The 12,246-nt window shown below is 48.1% G+C and overlaps 1 protein-coding gene across 1 annotated transcript in view; it reads left to right on the top strand.

The window, feature by feature from the left end:
* Positions 1–4,458: 4,458 nt before the first annotated feature.
* lrp5 (low density lipoprotein receptor-related protein 5) overlaps positions 4,459–12,246 on the top strand; it is a 234,334-nt gene continuing 226,546 nt past the window's right edge. The window contains exon 1 of the mRNA XM_072466531.1: positions 4,459–4,645. Within this exon, the coding sequence (XP_072322632.1) occupies positions 4,591–4,645 (55 nt within the window). The 5' untranslated portion in view covers positions 4,459–4,590. The remainder of the gene's footprint in view (positions 4,646–12,246) is intronic.

The raw sequence follows: 12,246 nt of genomic DNA, 5'->3' as shown, positions 1-12,246 counted from the left end.
TCAGATCTGTACAGCTCCTCATAGAAGTCCTTAAATACCTCATTTACTCTCACCGCACTCGGCACCGTATTCCCCCTGCTATCCCTAACTCCACCTATCTCCCTCACTGCCACCCTCTTACGGAGCTGATGTGCCAGCATCCGGCTCGCCTTCTCCCCATACTCGTACATCGCCCCCTGTGCTTTCCTCCACTGTGCCTCTGCTTTCCCTGTGGTCAACAGGTCAAACTCTCCCCTGACCACCGCCTTCAACGCCTCCCAGACTACCCCCACTTGCACCTCTCCGTTATCATTGGCCGCCAAGTATCTCTCAATGCACCCCCGCACCCTCCCGCACACCTCCTCATCCGCCAGTAATACCACATCAAGACGCCACAGCGGGCGATGGTCCCTCTCCTCTCCTAACTACAGCTCCACCCAGTGCGGTGCGTGGTCTGAGATGGCTATGGCCGAATACTCCGTTCCATCCACTTTCGGGATTAGCGCTCTACTCAAAACAAAAAAATCTATCCGGGAGTAGGCTCTACGTACATGGGAAAAGAATGAGAATTCCCTGGCCAGGGGCCTAGCAAACCTCCATGGATCCACTCCCCCATCTGGTCCATAAACCCCCTAAGCACCTTGGCCGCAGCCGGCCTCTTACCCGTCTTGGATCTGGAGCGATCTAATGCTGGATCCAGCACAGTGTTGAAATCCCCACCCATTATCAAGCTTCCTGCCTCCAGGTCCGGAATCCGACCCAGCATGCGCTTCATAAATCCGGCATCATCCCTGTACGGGGCATATACGTTTGCCAGTACCACCCACACCCCCTGTAACCTACCGCTCACCATCACGTATCGACCTCCATTATTCACTACAATATTCTTGGCCTCAAACGACACCCATTTCCCCACCAGTATTGCAACCCCTCTGTTCTTCGCATCTAGCCCCGAAAGGAATACCTGTCCTACCCATCCCTTTCTCAATCTGACCTGGTCTACCACCTTCAAATGTGTCTCCTGAAGCATGACCACGTCTGCCTTCAGTCCCTTTAAGTGTGCGAACACTCGGGCCCTCTTAACCGGCCCATTCAGGCCCCTCACATTCCAAGTTATCAGCCGGATTGGGGGGCTTCTCACCCCCCCGCGCCGACTAGCCATCTCCTTTTCTAGGCCAGTCACGTGCCCGCGCCTCCCGCACCCTCCAGTCCCCCAGACGGCGGACCCCCGCCCCGACCACCTCTCCTATTTCCAGTTCCCCATAGGCCAATGCTGCAGCAACCCTATATCCCCCCCTCCCCCGCTAGATCCATATCTAGCTCTTCTGCCCCCCCCCCCATAACACTCCCGCAAGTCAGCTGACTTCTGCTGACCCCGGCCTCTCCCGCCTTCCCTTCGACCCCCCACTGACCTCCCCTTCAGTGTGCGCTCCTCCGACCCCCACCGCCATCCTTCCCTAGCGCGGGAAAAAGCCCGTGCTTTCCTGAGTCGGCCCCGCCCCCTCTGGCGCAGCTACTTTTACGGCCTTATCTCAATTCCCCTATCCCCGGGCCTCCCCTCCCTCCAACACCGGCGCCCACACTCTCCCACAGCCTCCCCATCAAATCCCTTCACCCATCCCCATCCAGCACCCAACCAAGCGAACATTCCCTACACGTAGTTAAAACCATATGTACAGCAGACATCCCCCCCACAACCACAGACCCTCAATTTGAGTCCAACTTTTCAGTCTGTATAAAGTTCGATGCCTCATCGGGCGTTTCGAAATAGTGGTGCAGATCTTGGAATGTGACCCACAATCGCGCTGGCTGCAGCATACCGAACTTCACCCCCTTCCGCTGGAGCACCGCCTAGGCCCAATTAAAGCCAGCTCTCTTCTTGGCCACCTCTGCACTCCAGTCCTGGTAGATTCGGATCTCCGTGTTCTCCCACCTGCTGCTCCGCTCTTTCTTGGCCCATCTCAAGACACACTCTCTATCCATAAAGCGGTGAAACCTCACCACTACAACCCTTGGCGGCTCGTTGGCCTTGGGTCTCCTTGCCAGGACCCGATCTAGCTCCAGGGGGCTCAGGAAGGCTCCCGCACCCATCAGCGAATTGAGCATTGGGCTCACATGTGCCCCAGTATCGGGCCCCTCAACTCCTTCAGGGAGACCCAGAATCCGAAGATTCTTCCTCCTCGACCTATTCTCCAGGTCCTCAAATCTTTCTGCCCACCTCTTGTGCAGTGCCTCGTGTGCCTCCACCTTCACCGCCAGGCCCAAGATCTCATCCTCGTTCTCTGAGGCTTTTTGCCGCACCTCCCAGATTGCCACACCCTGGGTCTCCACTAGCTTCTCAATCGCCGCCTTCATTGGCGCCAGCATTTCTGTCTTCAGCTCCTCAAAGCAGCATTTAAGAAACTCCTGCTGCTCCTGCGACCACTGCGCCTATGCTGCTTGGTCTCCACCCGCCGCCATCTTGCTTTATCTCCCTCTCACTTTTCGATCCCTTTCAAGATCCCTTTTTTCACCGCTCCACTCCTGGTCCAATCCATACACTGTCGGGGGGACCTTGCTGTCACCTTCCCACACTGGAAGCCGTCAAACAAGTGCCGTTGGGGCCCCTCTAGAGAGCCCTACAGTCCGTTCCTGGCGGGAGCTGCCAAACGTGCGACCTATTCAGGCATGGCCGCAACCGGAAGTCTGTATAGCCACTGTGTTAATGGAATCCCAGTACCGACCTTGTAAACCCCTACCACCATGCGACCCACCACCCCGCCGGGTTCTTTTTTAACAAGGGGTGAATGTGGTGGTATGTATTAGGGGTAGTACGGTACCCAGTGATGCCGAGAGGCTATTGGTGGACCTATTCAGCTCTGGGTCCTGATTCGATCTGCCGCCTACTGGCTCCACCCAGTAAGGCGGAGTATAAGAACCCAGGTTCTCCCAGCAGCCACATTCTGTAACCGAGCTGCTGGGGAACAAGTCTGCGTAATAAAGCCATCGATTGACTTTATCTCTTCTCGCCTCATGAATGATTGATTGTGCTACAGTGCTGTGCCAAGAATGGGTTATTTTCCCATTCCCCATCTCAACCCATCCTATGCTTCCTCACACAGAGGAATCCCTGATCTCCATTGGGGAGACATAAACTAGAGTTGAGATGCTTTCTCTGGTAAGGAGAAAATCGGATGGTATCCACTCACCTTCACATCAAGAACACCACGGCTGGAGAGGCCTGTGGCAAGAAAGCAAGAGAAGGCAGCTTGTGCCCCGTTAAAAAAGTTTCTACATTTCCTGGATGAGAGACTACTTGATCTCACATTGCTCAATCTCAGTGGCATCACAACACCCTCTCATGCAATAGGGATCCAGTCATCGTAGTCGAGTTAACAAAACTCCTATCTGTAAAGAGCACACGATGGTTTGAGTAGACTCAAGTATTTCACGATGCGAGATGAACTAAAACAGGTGTGCCCAGATGGGTACTTGTCTTTGTAGACTGCATCGTTCATGGCTGCATATAACATTTTTAAATGCATATGTCAACAGTTCTTGCTGCTCGGATTTAGGGCTTAGCCACATTCAAAATGTCCTTTCCAAATCTGCAAGTCGGCAAAATTAAAACATAATAAACATAATTAGTATCAATTGAGCTGCCTGGATTTGCGTTGGCGGAGTTTGGGAGAATATATGGTTAGGTTCATAGCTGGCAAAGGGGGCTAGTATAGACACAACATTGATGTTACTTTTAGCTTCCCTGGAGTAGTTCGCAAAAATAACCATAAGAGTCATGGAGTTTGACAGCACACAAAGAAGCCCTTCGGCCCATCGTCTTATTTACAGCAGTTGGTGGGAATTAAAGGAGGGGGGCGGGGGGTCCGTGAACCGAGTTCGGGAGGCGCAAATCACATTTAGAAAGAATGATTGTTTGCTGTTTGCCTCGATACCAAATGGTGGCAGTATTTTTTTTGCATTTGGAACCAACCCGCCAATGCGACCTGGCAAGAGCGATTCTATCTGGTACCTCTCCGCGGCTGTTCGCGAGGGGACGTTCACTCCCAGCGGCGGGGGTTTTGTTTTTGGTTATGCTGCGGGAGTTAAGAGAAGCCTTGCTCGCCGAAGAGAGAAAGATTAATAAAACACTTGTGGCGACCTTGTACCCACCCCGAGTGTCACGTTCCACTTTCAAGAGTGAGGGCTTCGGGAGAACAATTGTAAAACTAGGTGAGGGTTGGCGCCCCCCTTCTGAAGGTCCTGTGGCACTGATCCAAAGACAGACATTCTTCAACTGAGCCGAACTTCCATTTGGGATCCCGCCTCTTCCCGCTCTCTATTGGCCGGGAGGGGGTCAGTGATCCGCCAATACGCGAGGGGAAAGGTGCTGGGTCGCGCTGCTGATTGGCGGGGGCGGGCTGTCCATCAGGAAGGGTTTCCGCTGGCCATTCGGCTGAGTCTGAGGGAAGTTGGAGGAGGGACTGGAGGAGGCGAGGAGGGACGGACGGGGAAAGTAGCCCAGCCGGGGAAGTGCTGGCGGCAGGGCAGCAGCGAAGCAGGAGGGGGTGCCGCAGTGATACATTGTAACCATGGGGCCTGAGTGAAACACTTTTTCACGTCTTCCAGCTATAAATGGAGACTTTGTTACTCACGTTGGTCGCTTTTAGTCACTGCTGGGTTGCAACAGGTAGGTAGGTGCGGGTTGTTGTGCGGAGGGCGCCGGGGTTGTTTGCTACCTCTGATCAAGCCGGCCTTGTTGCCTCGTCCCGCTGCTACTTTTGTGATAAATGCACCAACCGAAGTGAAGAAAATCCACGGTTGGACCCGTTCCTGAGGCAAATCGGCGATTATCTTCAGACCCCCCCCCCCCCCCTTTTGGTGCAAAGCGATTTATCCCCCCCCCCCCCCCCCCTGGAAATAAGGCATATTTTCTCGTACAGATAAAATATCTTATGTTTATTCGACGGCTTCCTGGACCGTCAAATGTAAAATTTTTGGCTTCGGTGAATTCAGATCGGTTGACTCGGTGAATTCAGATCGGTTGACTCGGTGAATTCAGATCGGTTGACTCGGTGAATTCAGATCGGTTGACTGTGTGAAAAGTTTTTTTGGGCTGGGAGGTGGGAAAAATCGCACTAAGGTCACAAAGACAAGAATTTAAGACGTGGTGTCGGGTGTCACTTCCCAGTGTTCTGAAAAGTGCGTCAAAATCTATAAGACGCAACCTGTATAAACTCGTAATAAATGCAAAGAAGTAAGCAGCAAACGTTCCTCTTTGTGACTGCCAACACATTTTATTTGGATTAGTAACATCCACTCATTTGTTTGCAGTTTACATGTGTGAGATATTCCTGTTCGAGAAAGGGACACATGTACAACAAGTTGCAAGTTTCGAACTGAACTATTTGTTAAAGTTGGTTAATGAATAATATGTATCCAGCGCACAGAAGCTGGAGACGCGCACAGTTTTTCCACGGAATGAGGCCAGGCTATGAACGTGTCGAAAATAAAACCCGAAGCTTTGAAAAGTGCCCATTCCAGGGGAGCACAATTTCCTTTTGCTAAAATGTGCGAGAGAACTATATCAGAGATCATGTACATGAGGTTGTTGGTAGGAAATTAAATGGTTTATTAATTCCTTGTGCTCTCTGACCCAAGCTTTATTTTTTCCATTCAGTGTTATTTTATTGAAAGGATTAAAAAATATATATATAACTAGGTCCTCCATGACCCAAGCTTTCGAAATGATCCCATTCTTTGTTCCTCAAAACGACTTGTTTAATTTGACAAGGTGTGATTGATTTTCTGCAAACAAGTTTTGTATAAAGCTGCGTTTTTGAATTATGTTTCGGTGTTTTGCAATTTTCAAGGCTGTAAATTGGATAAATGTCCTGTGGATCTGTTTACTTATTGAACTCACTATTGGATATTTAATGTACACGAGTTAACTCCTATTACAAAAATCACAAAGGTGAGAAATAATATTCCAACCTGTGTCAAGTGTGGGAAATAAAATTGAAGCTTCCTTTTTAACAATATTGCCTAACTATTGTATTTGGGAAATAAAAGTTTATTTGGCTTTACAGGCATTTTTGCTTGACCATGGATAGGCTGAGCACACATTTGTGGCCCTGACATTCAGTTGCAGCATTTATGAGGTTACTGGGCTCTTGGGAAAACTTAGTTTCTGCGCACTAAATTTTTGTTGTTTAAGGCCGAAGTATTGGGATTGTTCATGGTGAATTTTATAAGGAACTTTTTTTTAAACATGTTTTTAATTGTCCCAGTTGCATTACGTTTAAAAAAATGATCAAACTATGTTGCAGAAGTTGGAGAGAGAATTTCAGATCAAATGTGCATGTTGATCTAAGCAAATTCGAGTCTGGGTGACTCTTCGTTAGAGTCATCCAGACTCGAAACGTTAGCTCTGTTCTCGCAGCACAGATGCTGTCAGAACTGCTGAGATTTTCCAAATGTTTCACATAACAAAATAGGGATGGCTAGGATATCTGATGAGTTCGCTTGACACAATACTTAAATGTGCTAATGCCACTTTCCACACTTTAAAGGTATGTGCATATGTAATTTGTTAATTTTTAACTTTATTGTATATGAATTTAAAAAATCTTGTAAGGAGCAAGATATCCACTGTCAGATTATATATTTTAGATCAGTCACTTTGACCGGAAAATATTGCCATCTCACAATCGAAGAGTTCCCTCATTGTGCAAAATATATTTTAGAGGCATTAAGTAGTTTTAAAGAGCTATGGGTACAGTTTCAGAATAAGGGGTCTCTCCTTAGTGGAGTTGAAGAGGAATGTCTTCTCTTTAGGGTTTTTAAACTGTGAAATCCCCTACCCCAGGAAGCAGTGGAAGTTGGTTTATTGAATAAAGACAAGGTGGATTTTCATCTACAAAGGACTCGAGGGTCATGGGGGACAGGCAGGAAAGTGGCGTTGAGGCCCTGATCAGATCAGCCACAGTGTTATTGAAGGGCCTATTCCTGCTCCTATTTCCTGGTTTCTTGTGTTGCTATCACAGTGCATTTATTCAGCCAATAAAATCCAAGAAGGCCCCTAGTTTTTCCACTCTCTGCTGAACTAGCTAATCTCAGCTAGGCAGTGGTACTTGCCTAGGTGAATGAAAGGAAAACTCAATCAGAATCCCCACCACTGCTGATTATTCAATAAACTCAGCTGGATGTACACGTACGTGGCTGTCGAATGAGGACATATTGAGTTTAGTCTTTGTTGACACACATGTTCAACGTATGGTTTATTGCTGGTTGTAGTCAAACTGATTGGGAGCTTGTGGAATCATATCGCAGCAAAGGTTTCAGAGGAGAGGAGCGAGAATTGACAAAGAAAAGGGAAAGAAATCGCGAAATTTATAGTAGAGAAATTGACTTATGATCATAATACATTACCGGGCTAGTTTTGATTATTTTTGTATCAAAAAATGTCTTCAGCATTTCACATGAAAGGTCAGGGCTTGAACTCATGATCTTCTAAGCTTGGGGGAGAATGCCACTGTTTAGCCCAGTGTCCCACTAAATAGAATAGAACAGTTGGAACAAATTGAAGGACTCTTGCTTTAAAAGGCCTGAACTCTGTGGCAAAGCCAGGTCTTCAGTTACTTTATTCACTTTTTTCTATGACTACAACTTGGTACTCTTGGGCATCTTTAATGTCGTAAGGCAGCCACTTGGGCTAATGGGAGATTAATAGGATAAAAATGGATACAAAGCCAGAAAAGGTGACAGCTGATCAGTAGCTTGGACAAAGAGGGAGGAAGTTACAATTGTCATAAAGGAAGAAAGAGGGGCAGAAATGTTTAGGATCTTGGCTGCTGAGGAAAGAGCCACTCGTAAGGGGCAAAGGAAACTGGGGATGTCCAAAAGGCCAGCTTTGGAGGAATGGAGAGTTCTCAGAGGGTTGTTGGGCTGGAGGAGTTCAGACATGGGCAGGGGCAAACCCGTGGATGGATTTGAGAAATCGGATAAGAATTTTGAACGGGAATTGGTGTGCCCCTGGAAATGGGAAGCTTAAGTTCGTGGAGAGTGCAGGATGAAGGCTGGCTGGGAGAGCATTGGAGTTGTCCAGTCTGGAGGTAACAACAGCCTGGATGAGGGTTTCAGCAGTAAACTGGGAGAGACAAGCAATGTTAGAGGCTGAAGTAGGCAAATATATTGACGAGGTTATGGGCAGTATCGTTCAACCCGAGAGAGTGGCTAGGCCGGAAGATAGAAATAATATCTAGCAAATGGAGTTGCTGGCAAGTTGGGGTGGTGAGAGCTGAAAGCAATGGCTTCAGTCTTCCCAGTGTTTAGAGGAGATTTTGGCTCACCCAGAACTGGAGGGAAAGCAGTTTGACAGCACAGTAGCATTGAGTGGTTGAGAGAGGTGGTGGTGCGATAGAGCTGAGTGTCATTGGTATATATGTGCAGCGTGTATTTTCAGATACTGTTGCTAAGCGGCAGAATGTAAATGGCAATTAGGATAAGGCCAAGGATAAATCCCTGGGGATTTCCAGTTATAACCGTGCCAGGACATGAATAGAAGCCATTGCAGGAGATTGCGACCATCGATATATGAGTGGAACCAAGACCGGGCAGTCCATTCCACTTGCATGGTTAATGGAGGAGCTGCATTGGAGGAGTACGATGTATTTTTAACAGTTTTTGTTTTATAAATTTAGAGTACCCAATTCATTTTTTACAATTAAGGGGCAATTTAACATGACCAATCCGCCAAGCCTGCACATCTTTTGGGTTGTGGGAGCGAAACCCACGCAACATGGGGAGAATGTGCAAACTCCACATAGACAGTGATCCAGAGCTGGGATCGAACCTGGGACCTCGGCGCCATTGTTTTTTAACTGTTTGCCAGTTTGTGAAGGTTAAGGGGATGCACCGGTCTGCAGTCACAGGGTGTCATTGTGATTTTCATCAGGGCTGTTTCAGTGCTATGACAGGGTTGGAAACCTGATTGAAGTTGTTTCAAACATGGAACAGCAGTAAAGATAAACACAGATTTATGAAGCACCAACGCATTCATAGACTACTGAAGAAAGAGGGCTGGAAATGCGGTGGTTGTGTGAAAGGATAGAAACATCATGGGTGGCTTTTTTGATGAGAAAAACAATGAGAGTTGTTTTGAAAGGGAGGGGCCGGTCCCCGAGTCCTGCCCAGGAACCAAATCACATGTAGTGTCTCCCACCTGCCCTCCTCCTCTAACCTAATAATAAGACCCATTGGTGTGAGGTAAGTGTCATATATTATTTATTTATTTATTTTTTAACAGAACTTGGTTGGAAGTTAGAGGGATGGCAGGGAAGGGACTGCAATGTTCCTCCTGTAGGATGTTTGAGGTGAGGGATGCCGTTAGTGTCCCTGCTGATTTTACCTGCAGAAAGTGCAGCCATCTCCAGCTCCTCCAAGACCGAGTTAGGGAGCTGGAGCTGGAGTTGGATGAACTTCGGATCATTCGGGAGGCAGAGGGGGTCATAGATAGCAGCTTCAGGGAATTAGTTACACCAAAGATTGGAGATAGATGGGTAACTGGGAAGAAGCAGTCAGTGCAGGGATCCCCTGCGGTCGTTCCCCTGAGTAACAAGTATACCGCTTTGGATACTTGTGGGGGGGGGGGACTTACCAGGGGTAAGCCATGGGGTACGGGCCTCTGGCATGGAGTCTGTCCCTGTTGCTCAGAAGGGAAGGGGGGAGAGGAGCAGAACATTAGTAATTGGGGACTCGATAGTCAGGGGCACAGATAGGAGATTTTGTGGGAGCGAGAGAGACTCACGTTTGGTATGTTGCCTCCCAGGTGCAAGGGTACGTAATGTTTCGGATCGTGTTTTCCGGGTCCTTCAGGGGAGAGGGAGCAGGCCCAAGTCGTGGTCCACATTGGCACTAACGACATAGGTAGGAAAGGGGACAAGGATGTCAGGCAGGCTTTCAGGGAGCTAGGATGGAAGCTCAGAACGAGAACAAACAGAGTTGTTATCTCTGGGTTGTTGCCCGTGCTGCGTGATAATGAGATGAGGAATAGGGAGAGAGAGCAATTAAACACGCGGCTACAGGGATGGTGCAGGCGGGAGGGATTCAGATTTCTGGATAACTGGGGCTCTTTCTGGGGAAGGTGTGACCTCTACAGACAGGATGGTCTACATCTGAACCTGAGGGGCACAAATATCCTGGGGGGGAGATTTGTTAGTGCTCTTTGGGGGGTTTTAAACTAATGCAGCAGGGGCATGGGAACCTGGATTGTAGTTTTAGGGTACGGGAGATTGAGAGTATAGAGGTCAGGAGTGCAGATTTGACTTCGCAGGAGGGGGCCAGTGTTCAGGTAGGTGGTTTGAAGTGTGTCTACTTCAATGCCAGGAGTATACGAAATAAGGTAGGGGAACTGGCAGCATGGGTTGGTACCTGGGATTTCGATGTTGTGGCCATTTCGGAGACATGGATAGAGCAGGGACAGGAATGGTTGTTGCAGGTTCCGGGGTTTAGGTGTTTTAGTAAGCTCCGAGAAGGAGGCAAAAGAGGGGGAGGTGTGGCGCTGCTAGTCAAGAACAGTATTACGGTGGCGGAGAGGATGCTAGATGGGGACTCTTCTTCCGAGGTAGTATGGGCTGAGGTTAGAAACAGGAAAGGAGAGGTCACCCCGTTGGGAGTTTTTTATAGGCCTCCTAATAGTTCTAGGGATGTAGAGGAAAGGATGGCGAAGATGATTCTGGATAAGAGCGAAAGTAACAGGGTAGTTATTATGGGAGACTTTAACTTTCCAAATATTGACTGGAAAAGATATAGTTCGAGTACAATAGATGGGTCGTTTTTTGTACAATGTGTGCAGGAGGGTTTCCTGACACAATATGTTGACAGGCCAACAAGAGGCGAGGCCACATTGGATTTGGTTTTGGGTAATGAACCAGACCAGGTGTTAGATTTGGAGATAGGTGAGCACTTTGGGGACAGTGACCATAATTCGGTGACGTTTACGTTGGTGATGGAAAGGGATAAGTATACCCCGCAGGGCAAGAGTTATAGCTGGGGGAAGGGCAATTATGATGCCATTAGACATGACTTGGGAGGGGTAGGTTGGAGAAGTAGGCTGCAAGTTTTGGGCACACTGGATATGTGGCGCTTGTTCAAGGAACAGCTACTGCGTGTTCTTGATAAGTACGTACCGGTCATGCAGGGAGGAAGGCGTCGAGCGAGGGAACTGTGGTTTACCAAAGAAGTGGGATCCCTTGTTAAGAGGAAGAAGGAGGCCTATGTGAAGATGAGGTGTGAAGTTTCAGTTGGGGCGATGGATAGTTACAAGGTAGCGAGGAAGGATCTAAAGAGAGACCTAAGACGAGCAAGGAGGGGACATGAGAAGTATTTGGCAGGTAGGATCAAGGAAAACCCAAAAGCTTTCTATAGGTATGTCAGGAATAAAAGAATGACTAGGGTAAGAGTAGGGCCAGTCAAGGACAGGGATGGGAAGTTGTGTGGAGTCTGAAGAGATAGGCGAGATACTAAATGAATATTTGTCATCAGTATTCACGCAGGAAAAAGAGAATGTTGTGGAGGAGAATGCTGAGACCCAGGCTATTAGAATAGATGGCATTGAGGTACATAGGGAAGAGGTGTTGGCAATTCTGGACAGGCTGAAAATAGATAAGTCCCTGGGGCCTGATGGGATTTATCCTAGGATTCTCTGGGAAGCCAGGGAAGAGATTGCTGAGCCTTTGGCTTTGATTTTTATGTCATCATTGGCTACAGGAATAGTGCCAGAGGACTGGAGGATAGCAAATGTGGTCCCTTTGTTCAAGAAGGGGAGTAGAGACAACCCCGGCAACTATAGACCGGTGAGCCTCACGTCTGTTGTGGGTAAAGTCTTGGAGGGGATTATATGAGACAAGATTTATAATCATCTAGATAGGAATAATATGATTAGGGATAGTCAGCATGGCTTTGTGAAGGGTAGGTCATGCCTCACAAACCTTATCGAGTTCTTTGAGAAGGTGACTGAACAGTTAGACGAGGGTAGAGCAGTTGATGTGTATATGGATTTCAGTAAAGCGTTTGATAAGGTTCCCCACGGTAGGCTATTGCAGAAAATACGGAGGCTGGGGATTGAGGGTGATTTAAAGATGTGGATCAGAAATTGGCTCGCTGAAAGAAGACAGAGGGTGGTGGTTGATGGGAAATGTTCAGAATGGAGTTCAGTTACAAGTGGCGTACCACAAGGATCTGTTCTGGGGCCGTTGCTGTTTGTCATTTTTGTAAATGACCTAGAGGAGG

This window comes from Scyliorhinus torazame, chromosome 10, assembly GCF_047496885.1.
Source record: "Scyliorhinus torazame isolate Kashiwa2021f chromosome 10, sScyTor2.1, whole genome shotgun sequence".
Lineage (NCBI taxonomy): Eukaryota > Metazoa > Chordata > Chondrichthyes > Carcharhiniformes > Scyliorhinidae > Scyliorhinus > Scyliorhinus torazame.
The sequence above is the reverse complement of the archived record's forward strand: the minus strand, read 5'-3'. Positions and strand labels throughout refer to the sequence as shown.